The 20,358-nt window shown below is 43.3% G+C and overlaps 1 protein-coding gene across 1 annotated transcript in view; it reads left to right on the top strand.

The window, feature by feature from the left end:
• LOC127665223 (phosphatase and actin regulator 1-like) overlaps nt 1-20,127 on the top strand; it is a 172,165-nt gene extending 152,038 nt beyond the window's left edge. The window contains exon 3 of the mRNA XM_052157648.1: nt 20,063-20,127. Coding sequence (XP_052013608.1) covers nt 20,063-20,127 — 65 coding nt within the window. The remainder of the gene's footprint in view (nt 1-20,062) is intronic.
• The last annotated feature ends 231 nt before the right edge of the window (nt 20,128-20,358 follow it).

Here is a 20,358-nt window from a genome sequence, read left to right as displayed (position 1 = left end):
CACACACACACACACACACCAAAGGTACCACCTGAGGACTAGATCTTCAATACACAAGCCTTTGGGTGATTCTATAGCCAAACTCTGATAGCTAGTGAGAAAGTCTAGCCTTTCAGTAAACTTGCCCATAAACATGCCCAGGTAAGGAAATACCGTCTCTGAATATGATGCTTGCAATATCGAGTCATCTGCTAGAGGGCAGCATACATTAATTAATAATGTGGAAGTTTGTCTGGGAGATAACACAAGGCTTATTTAATTCAAAAGCAAGATCCGGAGCCCATAAAACAGCCAAACACTTGTTTGTTTGTCTGAACAGCAATCCAAAATGTCTACCAGTATCTCAGCTTAAAGAAAAAAAAAAATCAGCATGCTTTTCAGTGGGCTCAACCCAGACACCTTTATTACTGTCTGTCTGCGTCCCCTCTCCAGAGAGCTTCACAAAATCACCTCATTGTGATTGGAAGCTGTAAACCTTCTCAGTCATCAGCTGTAAAAGTCTTGCCTGAATACACTGTTAATTAACTCCATGAAAGCAGCAGACGGAAGAGGGGAAAGGCTCCACAGAAGACAAAGGGACGGTTGATGACCTTGTATTTCCACTGTGCCTTCAGCTGACCACAGCTTGCTTTCAGAGGACCCTGTTTCCCAAACTAACCAGAGGGCTCTCTGGCGGTGCCTGATTTTTCAATGTCTGTCATATACAGACCGAGTTGCCCAGTGAGAAAATCGCCTGCTTGGTCTTTCAAAGATCTACTCAGCTGGCAATCTCTGTGCCTATCTGTAAAATCAAGGATATGCTCTCAGTAAGGAAAAAAATGCCAAGCAGGCAGAATGTCACCCATGGGGACCCATCCCAGCCACCCCCTTCCTGTCCCAGGAAGCATGCTACTGTTAGTCTCCTGTATCCAAGAAACTGACAGTTCAAACCAGCACAGACACGTGTTGTAGGAGAGAGGCATCTTACTTGAAAAAGCTTTATACAAGCTTCCTAACCGGCCCCCATCCAAGAAGCATAGTTTAGCAAAACAGATTAGATATCAAGTTTCCTACAGAAAAAAAAAAAAACCCAGTATATACAAGTGAACAACAAGTAGAAATTAGACAGCACTGTGTGATAAGAGGCCCAAGGATGAAGCCATAGGGTCCAGGGATGTATGAGGTAGCTGCTGTGTAGTCTGTGAAGCCAGGTTGCCTGGCAACTTGGCTGTCAGCTCTCACTGTGTTCCAAGCGCATTTAAAATGTCAAAACTAATGTAAATTGGAGCACTCGAGGTCCCAGGACCCCCTTGCTGAAAACCTAAAGTGTCATGGAGAGTTAGTCCCCGAGTTGTTGTGAATGGAGTAGGATTGATCATTGTAAACAGCTTCCATGGGAGACTATATCTCTCCAGGAGAAGCCTGACTGAAGGAAACAGTTCTTAAGTCATTCAAGGCCCTCGGTTGACTCCAGAGTCCCCAAGTGAACTTAGAGCAAGAAGATTGGTTCATCTAGTATCCCAATAAAAGCTGAGCACCAGAACCTCTAAACCCTTCCTCACCTGCCTCCCAGCCCCTCTTGAAGTTAGAGAGGATCTCAGAGCATACACTCCTGAAAGAGCTGAGTGATTTTCATAAGCCAGAGAAAACCAGAACTGAACTATGGACCTGTGGGTGTGGCTTGCTTTGGAGACCAACTAGTTATGTACCAAGTATCCGTTAGTGACATGACATAGTTAAATCTGGAAGGGCACACAGAGGTGAAATCTATATACCGGGATGCTTTGGAAGAGGTTTCAGAGAACAAAACATTCTTCCCAGTAAATTTGGAAGTCAGACAACCTGATTCCTCTAAATGGCTGAATGGTCTGAGGCATTTTAAGATTTCTCAGTGTATCTGTGAGGTTTTCATTGCTACGAGGAAATTCCCCAGGAAATTATAAGCTAATGTTATAAAGAAAGAGAATTCTTTCTTTTATCAGAATTTTGGAAGTTCAAGGGCATGCTACTGACCTTGGCTGGCCCCTGGCAAGATAACTCATGAGTACATCATGGCTATATCACATCACTGCAGGAGTGTAGGTGCCTAGATATGCATGTGTGGCCCTTCTTCATGTATCTCTAGCAGGATTCATTTATAGGCACTCCATTCTAGTGCCCTTATTTAACCCCAACAACTTCCAAAGGCTTGTCTCTATTGTGATCTGATAGGACAGCCATTGATCACGTTGTCCATTGTTGGCCAAGAGCTCTTTACAGTTGCTCAATGATATCAAGCTATTAAAGGAAAGTATCTGGAAAGACAAGGAGGAATGGGAGCCAGGGAGAGGCAGGATGTTCACTGGTGCTTGCTGGTGGTCAGGCTAGCTGATTAAACCATGAGTTCCAGATGTGGTGATCTCATCTCAGGGAATGAATTAGAGAGTGTTAAGGCAAGACCACTGCCATTCTCCACCTTCCACGCCACACATGATCAGGTTTCCTCACCTGCATGTCAGAGCGAGGGGAGGGGTTCTGAAGGACATGCCTGGAAGTTTGAGAAGTTGCATTTCCAGGGTAAGCATTCAGACTCCACTGGAAAAGGTGTGAGTTCAGCCTACCTGGACACAGGAGCGGTTCCCTGCATTGTCCAGGCTGACCCGAGGACACTGGACCTCAGGAACTGACTCTGGAGCAAAGATAGTCCAGGGAAGGGCTGAGATAGGACAGGAGCACAAACCCTGTGTTTACATGGAAACAGATGCAGTAATAGGGTTCCCATCTCAGCCAGAGCAGTAAGGGGATCTGAACGACTTCACACTGAAGGTGAGTGGCTGGGTCAGAGAGCTTCTGGATGTCCCTACATGTAAAGATGCTGCTACAGCAGAAAACAAGACACCTCTTCCAAACCAGGAAGCCCAGCTTGCCTCTTCGGGACTGTCCCTCCAGTGCTCTTACTGGCCTGGTAGAGGAGGACCACGTAGTGTCCACCCCATTACCTCAGAGCAGGCCCTGGAGGGTGAGTGTGGAGTTGATCAGTGAAACATTCACCAATGACTCAGTTGCCCAAACTAAACACCTGCTCCATTTGCTACCTTTGATAACCAAGTCTTTCTAATGGCTTAGATCTGGAGAACTGAATCTACTTTTCTCTCCACCTTCTCTCTTCACACTGTTCTTAGCTGACACGTAGTCTTTAGACATACCCTTGGGGCAGGTCTTCAAGCTACCATTCGATTTTGACAAAATCTTTTTGCTTTAAGACCTACAGTGGCCAATTGGCAATTCACAATCTTACCAGGAGAAAACGAACAGGAGAGAAAAGATTTCCCAGGACTGTCTACAGTGACCGCTCTATTTTCTGTTACACTGAAAATGGTTATATCAAAACACAAACATAACAAAACCTCCCCTGTGACTTCCTTTGCCAAGCACCTCGCCTTGGCCTCAGGGTGTTCTCTCCCAAATTTTTTTTTTTTACTTCTCACAAAACTGGGCTAATAGGATGTAACACAGTTGCAGAGTGTTGGCCTAGCCTATACAAGGGCACAGCTTTACTGCCATTGCTGGGGGCACCGAGGGAGTGGGGTGGGGGACCAAACTCAGTTCTCAAAACTGCAGAGATGCCCAGTCAGTGAAGTACCCACCCTTAAAGTAGGTGCTTGTAATTCCAGCACAGGGCAGAGTTGAGGAAATAGGAAGCTCCGTGGGGCTTACTGGTCAACCAGCCTCAGCCTTCTTGGTGAGTTCCAGGCCAATGAGAGAGTATCTCAAAAGTCAAGTGACTAGCACATGAGTTAAATCTGAATTTGCCCTCTGGCCTCTATGCACACATGTGTGTATATACACACACAATGCCCACACACACGCACACACACAATTATTTTTCACTTGACTGAATCTCATATTTGAAGCCCTGGACTCCCCTAGCTCTTGTATGACATCCCCCATCTTGATTTCGTCTTGCTAGAACCTCCTACTGATCCTTCAGTTCTATCTTACTTGTCAACTTTCTCTGAAGCCTTTCCAGACGCCCAGTTCTTTCTCTCTGCTCTTAGTTCTAAATATTATTTAAGATTTTAAATTCCTGTTTCCATGGAGCATCTTGTCCTGTGTTTATACAGCAGAGGAAGGAACTGCTTTTTCTGTAACTATTTATGCCCACACTCGATACAGTCTCTGGTACAGAGAATTTACTCATATTCGATGTGTGTATGGAATGATGTATGACTGAATGGTGACAAGAGTACCTAAGCTGGGTGACAAATTTACTGCCTTGTTTGTACAGTTGGGAGAGCATTGTCATATAGGGCATCAGGATACCTAGCTTGTAGGAAAATAATACAACAAAATAGAAACATTGCACCTTCCTCTCTATGTACCCTTAATATTAAGTACAATGTTGACAGTCAATGTTCAATCACTGCTCAAATGATTAATAACCAATAGATCCCATGAGCATTAGATCCTCCTGAACCTGGGCTCCTCGACTGAATAACTTGTCAAAGTGATGAATAACTAATGTGGTTGTTTTTACTTTCAATATATTGATATCCAGGAATCCTTGCCTCACATTTCACCCAGATTAGCTCAGTAATCAAAAAAAGAAAAAAGAAAAAACTGTCTGGTTGAAGAGCACTGCTAGTTAGCTTTTGATAAGCTGGTTAGAAAATGCATAGCAGGTGGATATATATATATATATATATATATATATATATATATATATATATATATATACATATATATGTATATATATATATACTTGAAATGGCAATTCAACATAAGTAGCTAATTAATAAGATAATGAATATAAGTAACTGTACTAGGCTTCAAGTTCACTGCTGTCCATGGACTATCTCACTTAAACTCACATTGACTTAATTCTTCTTTTATAGTTGGGAAAAAATAATAGTAGTGTTATAACATAGAATAGAATATATAAATTTAAAAGTGCTAGTAAATTCTTTTCAAGTCAAACTCTTATTAGTGAGGATGCTGATAATAGTTTTTCATAATGAGATTGAAAGCGTGGAAGCATTCTTTCTAGTTAACCAGTTGTGGGCTATCCATGCTTGGGGAAGAATGGAGCAGACTTTAGACCCACAGCTTGGGAGTGGGGGCTAATTCCAGAAGGGGAATGGGCTATATGAAAATCCTTTAGGGACATCCAGAGCTTGCTCCCTAAGGAGAGATACAAATAAAAAGAAGCCCAAGCCAAGAGGTTGATGTTGCCTCCTGGGTCAACACCAGCCCTTACTAAGGTGTGTTCAGAATCTCTGGAATTCAGGGATGAATAGTATAATCTTGAAACCACTATTTTAAGGACACTAATGAAATCACAGTTCAGATTATGTTCAATAATCAAAAAGAAATACAAAAAAGTTATCCTGCCCACCTTGGTATATTAGTTAAGTGTGTGTGTGTGTGTGTGTGTGTGTGCGCGCGCGCGCGCGCGCACACGTGTGTAACATTAGATACATTTTAAGGGAAGAAAAATTCATTTTGGTTCACGATTTCAGAAGAGGCAGTCCATCATAAATGGGAAACACAAGGCAGAGTTCAGGGATGCAAGATCTTACAGCTGAGATGACTGTGGTAGTCTGAAAGAGTACATTTGAATACTTGGTTCCCAGTTGTGGGAACTGGTTGGGAAGAATAGAAGGTGTGGCCTTGTTGGAGTAGGTATGCCATTAGGGTCAGCTTTGAGGTTTCTTATGTCATCCCCAGTGTGCTCTCTGCCTGCTGCTCATGAGTTTGAGATGCTAGCTCTGACCTGTTCCTGCCACTCAGACACTTCATGCCACCATCATGGATTCTAACTCTCTGGGGCCCTAAGTCTAATTAAATGCTTTCTTTTCTAAGTGTCCTTGATTCTTTATCAGAGCCACCAAAAGGTAATGAATATAGTATGTAACAGTTTGGGGACCAAGAAGCAGAGGGATTGGGCCAGACAACCTCTGATCCCCACGACCTGCCTCCTTAATGCCCACCGACAACTGGGGATCAAAACTTAAACCTGTGAGGGACTTTTTACATTCAAACCATAACACATGGAGCCGTAACTTTGGTCACCAGTAAGAAACAGATGTGGGGCCAAGAAATGGCTCAGCAGGTAAAGGCTCTCTTGCATAAGCCTATTAAGTTTGACCCCAAAGCTCATATAAAGGCAGAAGGAAAATATCACTGTACAATATTGTCCTATTGCCTCTAATAGTAACAGACTTAGCTTCAAGATATATATACATATCTTGATGTGTGGACACACACACACATACATATACACATATATTTTAAAGCAAAGAATCAGATCCACCTAGGGTCTTCATCGCTGTTCTCTGGTGCAATATCAGTCCTGGACTCATCACCTTTATCACTCTAGCACAGCCCCCAACACAGAGCCATGGATCTATTTCTGCCTGACAGAACTTGTCTTCCATAGAGGGCTGGCCAGTGGCCCATCTGCAAATCTTCTTGATGCTTTTCTCCTTATCCAAGGACTGCCAGACATCTCAGAAGAAATATGGAGCTGACATTTTAAAATCCCCATGATTCCTCCCAACAGCCATAGCCATTGGAATCCCACACGCATACCCTTAAGACCCGTTGCAAACAAAATAAGTTGTGCATGTAATTTCATCGCTACTTACTGAAAGGGGTTGAGCTTGAATTTAGACAGTGAATTTAGACAATTTACAATTGTAATTGTTGGCATGCCACCTGTGATTGTGTATGACATTAGTCATGTTTTGTGAGAGTTTCGTAACTGTCATTATTTTATTCACATATAGAAGTTGGCTAGCTACATTTTTAAAAGTCATTAATTTAACATGATATCATCCCAAGAATAAAATGCATTGCCTATTGTAGGAAATTTAGCTTTTTCAGCCTTTCTCCCTTCCATAAAATGATTGGCAAGTACCTAAAATTATGAGGATACATTATTAAATCTAAAGATATAAACAAAAGACACATAACCCTAGACAGAGTCCTGGAAGTTGATGAGTGTCTACTGGGGAAAGAGACTGTGAATTTAGTTTGTGCTCAAGGTGGAAAGAGCCTCAAGGTGGTCACTCAAATTTTAATGTAAGCCTTTTAGTGGCTGTTAGAAGAAAAGAATAAATTTTGAAAATTTTTTTATTCTAAAATGCTATTGTAAGACTATGTTTTTAGAAATCGTACCTTATAGTTTGTTACTAACATTCCATTGTTTTATACAGCTCATCATTGACTTTTAAAGGCTTTGGTGAAAAACAGGAAAACTACACACATATTGAATATGCACATTAAGTTTTGGATATGAAATGCCCCTGTCACGTGTTGAAGACTTGGTCCCAGTGTAATGTGCAAAGGTAGAGTTTTAAGGAAAAGATAAGTCAAGAATGGGTCAATGACTGATGAAGTCATAGTTGAATGATTGTTCGGATATCATGAAAACTGGACAAGACTGATGGGAAAACTGAAGGAAATGGGTCACTGAGAATATCTTGAATGGAATTTGACTAGCATTCCAGCCTTGTCCCCAGCCTGCCTCTTCTCTCATGTCTCTCAGCTTTCTGGTTGACGTGAGGTGAACTCCACACCCTTCCGCCATGATGTTTCTGCCTTGTTGGAGACCTGATCCAAAAACAATAGAGACAGCTAACCATGGACCCAGACCCCTGAAACCTTGAGTGGAAACAACCTGCTCTTTCTTTAATGGTTTAGGCATTAAGAGGTTTCATTGAAAAGTTGAGCAACACAGTTTGTAAGCTGTATCAATAATCTAGAAACAGAATTAGAATCAAGAAAATTTTAATAAACATTTTACCCAAATACCTTAAAAGCTCAGAACTCACTTTCTTATGCAACAGGTTCTATCCCCCATTCCTCACTGCCATCACTGAGAAATTAAAATCTTCAAGCTATAATATTATATATGAAAATTAAATGTAGCATGTTATAATGTATGCTCCAATAATAATCTCCTAAGGAGAGACTCCAATGTCTATTATATCATTTATTTGTATTCATAGAGTCCTGGCCTGTAAAAAATTCCTAAGTACAACAGAAAAGGCTAGGGTTTGTTGCTATAGGGAACTGTGTTCATTCACAGTCCATACTCCATTGCCTGGCAAAGCTACCCTCTGACCTCAGTTATGGGCAATTTTCTCATCTTCAAAAATATTTCCTTGCAGAATAAGGACAGCAAGATAGCTGGCATGTATTTCCTCTAAAACCCATAGCTCACTCAAGAAATGCTGGCATCATTATTACTGATATTATGATTGTTCGCAGATACATATCTGCTCAAATATTGCCTGGAAGTTTCCTAATGAAATTGATGAGTAATGAGGGGAGACTAGGGGAGTAGCTAGTGGGCCTGATTACACATGCCTGTGATCCCAGCACTTGGGATGTGGGGTGGGAGACCAGAAGTTCACTCTTACATCCAGTGATTTGAATGCTATCCTAAAGGACTTGAAACTCTGTCTCAAAGGAGAAAAGAGAGGGGATAACTAAACCAGTTTCTTCTGTTCCACCCCCAATTTACATGACAATGAGGACACAGAAGGATAAAACGTTTGATCTTAAGTCCCCAGTAAATTACAGACGGTTCCGAAAATCACTGCTCTACAGTTACTGTGAGCATTTCACACCCCTTGAGTTTATTATGAAAGTTAAGCTGCTCCCATCTTCTGCCTCAGTCTCACATCGGGTTAAGAGAGCCGATTAAGAACTCTTCCAAACCCTAGATTGCCAAAAACTCTGATTCACAAAGATGCAAATGAATAGCTTTCATTATCTTCTAATTAATGGTAATCCATTCATCATCAAGCTTTTGCTTATCTTCCTGTTTCTTTTTCCTGCCAGAGACTTTTAAGGACGAAGGCAGAATGAGATGGTAAAATTGATTTTTATCTATATGCTAGTAAGTTGCAGAATTCCAATGAAAATGGTCTACCATTATCAAACTACCCTCAGAACAAGGCCGTGAAATAGGAGATTCATAAACGAGGGTGGGAAGAGGGTTTCCATAAGAAGTTATACATAAATGTTTTGTTTCTTTGTTTTTACTTATTTGCGGACCCAGAAATCATCCACTGAGTCCAGAGCCCTCATTACTATACACAGGCAGTTGGATGAAGTTTGGGGACCCATGGATTGGTAGCTGGAATCTGTGGGTCGCAGTTTCTAGGTTTGTGTTTTCTTGGCAATATGGATACTCAGAGGACTTTCCCCCCCTTAAGATCTGTTTTCCACATTTATTGAACGACAAAATTAGAATCCACATGACTCTGGATCTTCATAATTGTGTGATTGAACTACCGAGGGAAATGTTATATGCATTTTATAGAATTATTTGCAGTGCTGTCTTATTGTACGAGTACTACTGACTTCAAAGTCTTGCGAATTTGTATTAATGATGCCCATTAAGGGCAATGACTGCAAATACTACTCGGTGTTGACTACACTTGGGAAGAACACAGAAAATGGTCATTTATGTGACAGACCTGTATGGAGCACCACAGGATGGAACAGTTAACGCCAGGCCTGGGGTGTGATCCAACTATGTGCATGGTGGTAGAGACAGAAAGATAAAAAAGACAACTTGGGTAACTTGGTTCAAGGTAAAATGTTTGCCTAGTATATCCAAGGCCTTAGATTTAGTCTTTAGGCTCCAAATTGGAGGAGGGGAGCCTCTGTATCTTTCTCTGTGTGTTTATGTATATGCCTGTGTGTTTCTGAGGTGTGTCTCTGTATGTGTATGTCTCTGTATATATGTATGTGTGTATGTATGTGTATATGTGTATGTATATGTGTGTGTGTGTGTGTATGTCTGTATATGTCTGTGTCAGTATGTGTGTATTAAATCTGTAGTTTCAGGATCTAAGGTGTTTTGTTCTTCCTGCTTCACTACACAGTCATCAAAGGCCACAGGTGACACATTGGTACATTTCAAATTCCTACTCCCCATTACTAACTGCTCTTGAGTAGTCTCTTTGAGTTCTAATATGCCAGCATATAAATGGAGACAATGCTTCTCAGGGTTTCCATGGGGGACCTAATTACACAGTGCTTATGAAGAACCTGACACGTAGTAGCTGCTCAAGAAACCACCATGTTGCTAGCTAGAACTAGTTTCAGACAATGCCATAGGTCATGTACATGGTAAGAACCAGCAAGCAGATCCTAGAGCACTGCGTTCACCAAACACACACCTCAGGGCTCCCTTGCTCTGTCAGCCCCTCCTCTTAAGCCTCACTAATCTGCACCAGTCTCCAACTCAGCCAGGCAAGAAATACAATCTAGCTGGAAGAGGTTTGTGTCCAGAGTCAAACCAAGACTAAGAACTTAGGAACTGAATCATAGCCTTTCCGTGGGCTTATATTTCTGTATGATGGGAATCATGACATCCCAGTGTTTATACAAGTACAAGGATTGAATAAGAGCTTGCTTTTAAAATACTCACAGGAATACAAAGGAGGAGGCTCTTTGCAGTAATGGTGCTGTAGCCTAGGGAACATAAAATAAAGGTGTGGGATTAACCCATGCAGGGCCATCAGCACTCCCAGACAGTGAGGCAAAGCTCCTTCTAGTCACCCAGAAACACAGTTTGAGGGTTCAGAGAACAAATGGGTGGTATGGAGAGCCACACCCACATACTCAGAGGGCAGCATCAAAGTGTTTCTCCTGGCTGACTGTTCATGTGTTGACTTCAGTGTTCCCAGCTCCTATTGTCTCTTTATTCATATCCTCGGTGCCTTGAGGTGCCCACATAAAGAAACTCTGCTCCTGGGTAGTAGTAACAGGAAGCATAGAAGGAAATACAGTCGAGTACTTTCAACCCAAACACAAGATGCTCACTCATCCCATGATGGACTTGTCTGTGGCTCTGAGGAATATACCATCAAAAAGTACAAATCCAGGCACCGCCTCTAAGAAACCCACACTCAAACACTTGTCCTGGTACAAAGACATTCATCAGGACCAGAAGAGTCATCTTCCATAGTGTTTCTTACTTTTGTGGTTTCTCTGCTGAGCCTGATTTAGGCACTCCTCGTAGGTACTCCTTCCATCTGGCTTGGTTGGCATCCTCTCTCTGAAAAGGCAATGAGTTCTCTAGAACCCAAATGCCATCATCACAACTTTGTCAATGTTGTTTGGCATAACTCATGTCACAGACGGTCATTATGCACAGTTATTAAGACTGCTCATTGGGCAAAGACAGAAGACAGGGATCTAAACTCCAGGCTACTAACATAGAAAGCAGCTAGATTTCTATCAGATATAAGGTACAGTGTGATGTAATGGTGACCCACAGTCAGAATGGCTTCAGTTCAGAACAACTGCCTTCCTAGACCATAAGGGTTGGGTAACCTGGTTCCTCTATCTTTTACATCTTTAAGGTTTAATGAAGTCTCTTATACAAGCTTTCAAAGAGTATACATTCTAGAAGATTCAGAGTACAATAATGACATCAACATGTTTAATCCTTTAGGTTGCATGTTTTGCATGGATAATCTCACCTAGGGGTTGCAAGTCTGCAAACGAGATACTAGTACTTTTCCATTTTATAGAATGGGAAGAGAGTAGGACTCCAAGATCTGAATCCAGGTCTGTCTCATTGCAGAGCTCCTGAGCCCTTCAATACCATAGCAAACAGAACAGGAGTCATAATGCTAACTATGACCTACACGTCATACAAAAGGGAACTTGGCAGCCAGTGGTAGTAAAAGCTTGAACCATAGGAGGAGTGAGGTCCCTGTGTTTTTTATAAAAAGCAGTGTAACTGTGGGTATATAGAGACATAACCTATCCACCACCACAAAGAAGGTAGCTTTTCTTCTGGAGACAGTGAACCCCCTCTCCCCTTACTATTGCCTGAGACCTTAGAGCAGAGTATCTCAGCCTGTGTGTCATGACTCTTTTGGAGTTATAGAACCTTTTCAGAGGTGTCACCTAAGACCATATCAGCATATCAGATAATTCATACTAGTATCAAAATTACAGTCATTGGGTAGCAACAAAAATAAGCTTATGGTTGTCGGGGGGGGGGGGGAGGGTGGTCATCACAATCTGAGGAAATGTTGTAAAGGGTCACAGCATTAGGAAGGTTGAGAACCACTGACTTAGAACAAATGGCCCTCCCTGCAGGTCAGTGCCACACGGATTTCATCTCTTGACACCAACAGCATCTCTCTCATGCCAGATGTGAGCCCTAGCACGTGGTCCATTTCTAGTCAGAAAGCTCTGTGTCAGATCTTTGAGACCCTCTGTTGACTCACCTGAAGATGAGCACTCGAACTATCCATCACTTCAAAATAATGTGCCAGTCACATACCCTACTCTTTCACCCCCAGAGCCCTTGCAACACCCTGAGCAAGAGACAAAGCAAACTTCCCCAGAGAGAAAGCCTGGGGTTGATGAATGAGCAGTTTCCGTCCACCATAAGAACAGGGAAGGCATGATCCCCAAAGCTGTCCTCACAACAACACTCAGTCCTTCTATACGGTTGCTTAAAGGAACCCCTAAACATCCCTGGTTCACCAACATCTATCTCATTCTCTAGCAACAAAATTGGCTTAAAATGAAACTCAAGATTCCTCATCATTCTAAAAATCTAGGGCAGGGCTGCAATTGGTCTTGATTTTTAAATCCTGAATCCTTTAACTTTCAGTTTTCCCCAGAGCCTATTCCTGTCCTGATAGATCACTTCCTCCTCAGAGTTCAGGAGCATTTACAACTTATTTGATAAGCTGCAGTTCCACTCATCTATGTACCCATTGGTTCTCTCATTCACACGCACCATGAACGCTGAGGTTGCCCTATGTGCTGGGCACTGTGGTAGCAGCTGGGAATGGCTAGAGCTCTGCCCATATTCTACACAAAGATCCCAGTGGAACTGGTGAGGCAGATGAGGAGACGGACAGCTCCGGAGGGAGATTCCAGAATATATGGAGGCAAAGGTGCTTGGAAGGATAAAGTTGATGTACAGTAGGAGAAAGGGAGACACTGCAGGGGAGTGGAAGGATTTTAAAGGGAAAGAGGTGGGGAGTAGGGGATTTGTACAAGGACTCGGCCAGCTGAAATGTCTGGATGTTAGGGCAGAGCAATGGTCATCTTTAGAGACTTACAGATGACTCCAGTGTGCAGCCAGATTTGAGCCCAACTCTGGAAACTCTGCCTGTGAATCCATGTCCCACTTCCTAACCGCCCATCCCACCACCAGGGTGGCTCACAGCTGGTTCACAGCTGGTGAACGGACTAGCCTAAAGGGACAAACAGCATGTATAAGAGGTGGTGTGGGAACTGGAGAGATGGCTCTGCAGTTAAGACCACCGACTGCTCTTCCAGATATCCTGAGTTCAAATCCCAGCAACCACATGGTGGCTCACAACCATCTGTAGTGGGATCTGATGACCTCTTCTGGTGTGTCTGAAGACAGCTACAGTGTACTCATATATATAAAATAAAATTTTTTTTAAAAAAAGAAAAAGAGGTAGTATCTACCCATTCCTCAGTCTCCCCAGCTGGTTAGGAGGAGGCTAGTTTCGAGCTAACCTCACTTCTTGCGGAACTCCTCTACCTCCATTGGACACTTGTGTGCTAAGCCAGACGACCTGAAGCTCTCCCACGCATTCTGCTTTGCAGCACCTGACTCCATGGACCCCAGGCATTCAAACACATCAACACATCACACACAGGCTCCACAGTCATCACATTCTCCAGGCAGAGGACGCACACACTCTAACACATCATCCTCAGGAGGTTCATGGACCTTCCATGAGAAAGACTCGAGAGGACAGTTGCCTTCAGCCAAGACCCCAAGGAAATAGGAATTCTCCACCTTGACCCAAATCTCAGGAACAAGTGATTCACTGCCCTTCAGTCACCCCACTTCAGCAGCTGTTACTTTCTCCCTGTGTGAAGATAAGATGGTTTATGCAGAGCCAGCCCTTAGACCCCGTGGCTCTGTCATCTTGGCTTCATTGAAAACACCCAGGTTTCCTGGGATATTCATAGATGGTTTCTGACTCATTGGTGCCCACCAAGATTGGGCCTTCATTCTAACTTTTTCAAGATCCATCATTTGAATTTTCTAGAAATACCTTTGTGGCACTCCTTGGCTGAGCAGCCATTGTTTGAAGATAGTGGCACACACGACAGTATCTTTTGAGTTATCACCGTGGTTCTGAGTTCCTTTCAATTTTTTCAGCATTTCTGTTTTGTATATAAAATACTTCACCGCCCAAGCACTGCAGATGAGTGACTTTCAGTCAACTGGATAAACACTCAAACTCTCCCTTTCGTGTATGTGTGTGTGTGTGTGTGTGTGTGTGTGTGTGTGTGTGGTGCACCTCTACTGGGAACACATGAACACAAAGAGCAGTGACTCAGGGCCCAGAATATGTCCTCAAACAATTAAATGAGAATTCAGTACTCATTGCTTTGATTTGAGACACTCTAAGGGCAGTGTGTTTCTTTACTGCTAACTATACCTGTCCTTCAATTGCTACTGAAGGACAATAGCTTCTTCCCTAGTCTCTCTCTCTCAGGAAATAAATCATTAAAGGAAACCCAAGAGCCAGATAAGGACTCTGAAGACTGCTTGGATGAGTAGAAACAAATATCACCTTGAGGCCAGATGACAAGGGCAGCCAGCCTTCTCTAACCATGTGTTCTGCTGCCATGAACCAAATCACTCTGCATGGACAGTATTCCTGGGAAGCAACCGACTTGGCACACACACACACACACCTTTCTCACATGTTTCTTGTCCTTATTCTCTAACCACAGACTGGAACAATTATTTACATGACATTCCCATTGTAATAAACGGTCTAGGTGATGCAGAGATGACTTGAAGTACACTCAAGGGCATATATGAATGCCACGCCACTCTGTGTAAGGACTTGGGCACTTGTGGATTTGATCCCCACAGAGGGTTTCTGGAACTAATGCCCTGCAGATAGGGAGAGAAGCAGAGTATGAGAGATGAGAGAGATACGAGAGGATTATCAGTATTAGTACACTAGAAATGCATGCTGAATCTTGAATCTTGAGTTCAGAAAGGTAACAATGACGAGGCAAGAGATGTAGCTCAGTTGATAGGGTAATTGCAAGCATGAAATCCTGGGTTCAATCCCCGGCATGCAGAAAGCTATATGTAAATAATAATAATAATAATAAAATTAAAAATTTTAAATCTAACAAATGCAAAGGCAGCCAGCAGCCAGGCAGCCAAGAACAGGCCTAACTTTTTTTTTTTTGACAAAAGCCCCTCATACGCAGTGTTTCAGGAGACAGGGCTGTGTATGTATCTCATGCTGGCCTCTGTAATTTGGCCCTTCTGCCTCCATCTCCCAAGTGCTCTGACTATGGAGTGTGCCCTCTGGTGTGCAACCCTCCCTCCCTTTAAGGAAAAACAACAGAAACGTGTTGTTCTATTACATGACCATCCAAGCGAAGAGACTTTCAGCCACGTGTGGCTCCCATATTTGTCAGGGAGCAGGAAAGAGAAAAGGAGAAGGCACCCGTCTCTTCAGAGATGATAATACCAAAGTCACCCCGCTCTCGTTGTTTTGGTTCGTCTCCTTGGGAGCCTTCACATAGTCACTGTGAAGCTCTGTAACCCCAACCCAGTTATTCCATACACTGAACCTCAGCCTCCCCATGAGTGAGACTGAACAAAGCAACAGTGTGTGCTTCTGCGCCTTCCTGCTGGATCAGGGATGTAACACACATGAAGGGTCAGGAAGCCACCTGCATCCCCATAATTAAAATGCGCTATCATTAGCCAGGCTGTTGGGGCATTCCTATAATCTCAGCACATCAGAGGCTGAGGCAAGAAGATTGTGAGTTCAAGACCATTCTGAGCTACACATAGAGATTATGTAAACCATAAAAGGAAGGAAAGGAGAAAGAAAGGAGAATATACCATTCTATTACATAAGGACTTGTAATTAGCTAACATAAGAGGAAAGCGATGACTTTGAATATAAAAAACAATAACCAGAATTTTCTAAGCTTGAGGATCTCTTGGAGAGATTATGAAAAATAAATGAGTTTATGTCATGAAAGAAGTTTATCATACATATAATATTTATGTCTATGCTAATCAAAATTGGAACTGGATAACAAGGACCATGTGAGTTCTTTGCTGGGAGATATTTTGGGATTATGTTGGCCACAGCCTCCATCTTGGATAGCTTGTGTATTATACCAATGTAGAAATAGGCAGATGAGTAGAAGAGTGTTTTGAAATTCCTTCCTAGGATTCCAGGAAAAGATCTTGTGAAGTCAAAGTTAAACTAAGGGGTGTTTAGTGGGCATCACTGTTTCTCTCTGAAGACATGGAGCAGTGATGTCCTTAGGAGCATAAGCTATTAATAGTCAGTGTAACAGTGGGCATGTCTCTGGTGCCCTGCCTTGTAGCAAGTTAGTTACTGTGAAGATTGCTTGAGCAATGGGCATCCTGTGGGACATGACAAAAGCTTAGTAAATGTTGTTGACAGTCATTACTGCATTCAAAGAGCCACAATCCAAGGTATGAGCAAATCACAGCGTTGGTTTGTAGCATAAATACCAACATTACCTGTGATATGGGTAACAGAAAGGGAGCGTCTCCAGTATATATGTGACATACATGTGGTGCAGTGGGTTCATTGGTAGCATGACAAAGAGTGCTTTTCCAGAGGCGGATAAACAAACCCTAAGGCCCTTCCTCACTTTCCGTCTCAGCACCCAGTTTCTCACAGAGCCCCAGAGGCTCACTGAGCGGGGTGCTCGGTCTGCACTGGGTATGTGTATCCACGTCATAGACTGCATGCTGAGCTGAGAGGTCACTGTAGTGGTGACATGTGCCCGGGACCTAGTAACTTACTCACGACCCACTCAGACTTGGAACTCCCCGAGAGCCTGTGGTGAAGGTCACTTCCTCGTGACTGCAACTGGAATGCCAGAAAGAGAACCACGTCCGCCCTGGAAGAAATCTGCCCAGCTACAACAAATAACCGTAGCCAGAGCGCCATCAAAACTGTTAGAACCTGTATATCATCTCTATGAGTCAGTTCTGCATTTCTACAGTGAAGTGAACTGAAGCAACAAATATTTGCACCACCAGTAACACCAACCCAGCAATGCCACATCAATAACTCTGGTACCCAGTACCACATCACCATCCACACAGAAGGATGAAGGAGGCCATGGAGCCAATCGCTGGTCCAGCAGTGAACTAACAGTTGTCAAGTGGCTTTCTATTACAATGAACCAGTCAAGGGACTTCTATTCTAGTGGAGGGACACAGATTAAACATATTAAGTAGATTATAGCATATCAAAAAGTGGTATTATAAATGGTGATGATAAATGACAACTCCTGTAAATAGGAGAGGGACGACTTTAGGAAATTGCTCCTACCTTGGAAGCTGAGAAGAAACCTAAAAGCTTGTTGTATGAACTGTTTCATTGTCTCTTAAATAAATGTGTGAGCTTGAACAAAAATCAGTGCAAAAGAGAACATGGAATCCTTTCTCTGGTTCCGAGGACACGCTCGAAAAAGTTGATTTTTGTTGAGCACTCAGCTTTTTAATATTCATAGCAGCTTCCTGAGGTAAACATTATGTTTCTAAGTGTACACAGCTAGTTCAGGCGGATGTCAAGTCCTAATTCCAATCCACTTCTGAATTTTGGATAGGTTTGAAATGGCTGCATTTGGTGGGCATATCATACAGTATGCATTTGCAGTACATGATTTGAGAATTTCTGATGGATAAGTAAGTCTTTGAAAATCATTCTCTTCATCAAGATAATAAACATAGGCTCCATCCCCAAAGGATCTTCCATGCCTCCTTTACTCCATCCCCTGCTAAGAGCGACCATTATTCTTTCTCTTGCTAAAAATTAGGCCTGCACTTTTCATCTCTCTCTCTCTCTCTCTCTCTCTCTCTCTCTCTCTCTCTCTCTCTCTCTCTCTCAGTTTTGAAACACTGAAATTTGAACCTTTGAACCCAGGGCCTTTCACTGGTTAAGCAAGTGTGTTCTCAGCCCCCACTTTTACTGTGAGATAGGATCCACTGAGTTGCCCAGGCTGACCTAAATCCAGGCTGTCCTTGAACTTGTGACCCTCTAGCCACAGAGCCCCCTGAGTAGCTGGAATCATAGACCTGCACTACCAAGCCCAACAGTTTTGATGATTCTATATATTATTCTATAGGGTGTGTGCTGGTCTGTGTGTGTGTGTGTGGGGGGGGGTGTTTAGGGAGTCCTACCACTCCACAGGATTATTCTCTGGTTTCTCCATATTGTTTCTGAGAAAAAGACTTCATTTCCATCACTGAGTGATGTTGCAGTACATTGTCATCTACTGCCCACTTACCTATTGGGAGACACCGGGGCTTTTTCCAGCTTTAACTATTACAAATCAAGCTGCTGGGACTATTCCTCTATCTGTGTCAGGTCCATACTTTTATCATTTTGTAGTAAAGATGAGAACAGAATGCATAGATACTTCTCTGGGTGGCAAACTCAAATTGGAACAAAACCAAGCCTACCAGGTTTTAAGATCTGTCGACCCTCCCTACTCGACAGATAATGAGTAGACACCAAAGACTGTAGTCACAGAGCCTGTAATTCAGCTGTCATCGGGTTCTTCTGTCCTCTCAGGAGAGATTGCCTTAGATAACCCAGCATAGAAAGCCTGGCATTGTGTTCTCCCCTCTACCATTCTTTTTCCTCACTGGTGAGATCCATCAGAGTCCAAGGCTGAGGCTTGGCTCTTGGCAATGGGAAGAAAGCAGAGGCTCATCAGTTTCCATTAAAGCCCACTCCTCCACGTCACCTCCTGTCAAGCAAAGGTACATCTCAGAGATGCACACATCTCAGAGATGCGTGTGGGCTAAGAGAGCATTTATCCAAGTCGAGATAAGAGAGATGGATGAGGGTGGGAGGGTGGGGCCTCCTGGAGGAAGGGGCTTCATTTAGAGACCTGGGGAGTGATGGAAGTCAAGAGACGAAAGGGAAAGTGACATATGCAGCATCCACAGCGTTGTACTAAGGCCCTGAAACAGACAGACCATGAGAATGCCCTCGGAGGCGCTCATCCTGTGCACTGGGGAGCCGACCAGAGCAGCGGTTCTCAACCTTCCTAAGGCTGTGACCCTTTAATACAGTTCCCGTGTTGTTGTGACCCACTCCTCAACCATGAAATGATTTTTTCACTGCCTGCTTCATATTTGTAATTTTGCTACTGTCATGCATCAAATATTAGTATCTGATAGGTTTAGGTGACCCCTGTGAAAGGGGCATGTGACTCCCCAAGGGGTCATGACCCACAGGTTGAAAAGATTTCAGGCACAGTGCACAGAAGTACCCTTTCCACAAGCTGTCGTTGCCCAGTGGTGGGTTCAAATTCAGATATCCAGCTTTATTTGATTTTTTATTTGGCTTGGTTTTTTGAGACAAGGTTTCTTACGTGTGAGATTATGCTGTGAGTTTTTGTTTTGTTTTGGTTTTGGTTTTTTTGGTTTTGTTTTTGTTTTTTCAAGACAGAACCATGTGTAGCCCTGGCTGTCCTGGTACTCACTCTGTAGACCAGGCTGGCCTCAAACTCAGAAATCTGCCTGCCTCTGCCACCCAAGTGCTGGGATTAAAGGCATGGCCTGCTGAATCCAGCTTTCTTGACTGGATCTCCTTCCCCACCCAGAGTTGCTTCCTGTTGATGGTGTGAAGGGAGGACCTGCCTCTCACTTCACAAAGAATCGCAGTGGCAATCACCTGCCTGGCACCGTCCACTATACTATGTGTGATCAAGTCCCGTGTTCTTTTTCTGGGGACCCAGAGTAACACCTCACCCGCTGGGCGAATGCTTTAAGAAAGAAAATGCTGGGGGTGTGGGGTAGAGAAAGAAAGACAAGTCAGTGACTCATCTCCCCTGCCCTTGGTTAAGTTATAATTAACCAAACTTTTAAAATAAAACCTTAACAGCACCTGCTCCAGCACGCGGCAGCAGAAGCACACCCCGCTGCTGCATCAGTTCTGATTACACATCAACAACCACTGCAGATGCTTTAGACCAGTTATGGGACGGTCCTTGCCACGTGAATGAATGCCTGTCGTGATTTAAGAGCTCGGGGTCCAGCATGGCGGCAGCGTGAAAACTGCCGAGCTGCTCTCCATGATTCAGGACTAAAGGATGAACATTTTAAGTTACGCAGTTCTAAGAGATTTGTTTTGAACTCGGACATGCCCCCCCCCTGTAGTAGTTTACAGCGGCCGCCCTTTAGATGACCTCAGTGACAGGAGAACAAGCCTGAGAAGTACTCTTGTGTAGATAAGACCTGATTGACAGTGGCTGAGCAGAGTCCGGGCTAGAATTCACAACACACGGACAACCCGGGCCAGCAAGAGCAGAGCTCTCGGG

This window comes from Apodemus sylvaticus, chromosome 14 (assembly GCF_947179515.1).
Source record: "Apodemus sylvaticus chromosome 14, mApoSyl1.1, whole genome shotgun sequence".
Taxonomy (NCBI): Eukaryota; Metazoa; Chordata; class Mammalia; order Rodentia; family Muridae; genus Apodemus; species Apodemus sylvaticus.
This window is presented reverse-complemented; position numbering and strand designations above follow the sequence as displayed.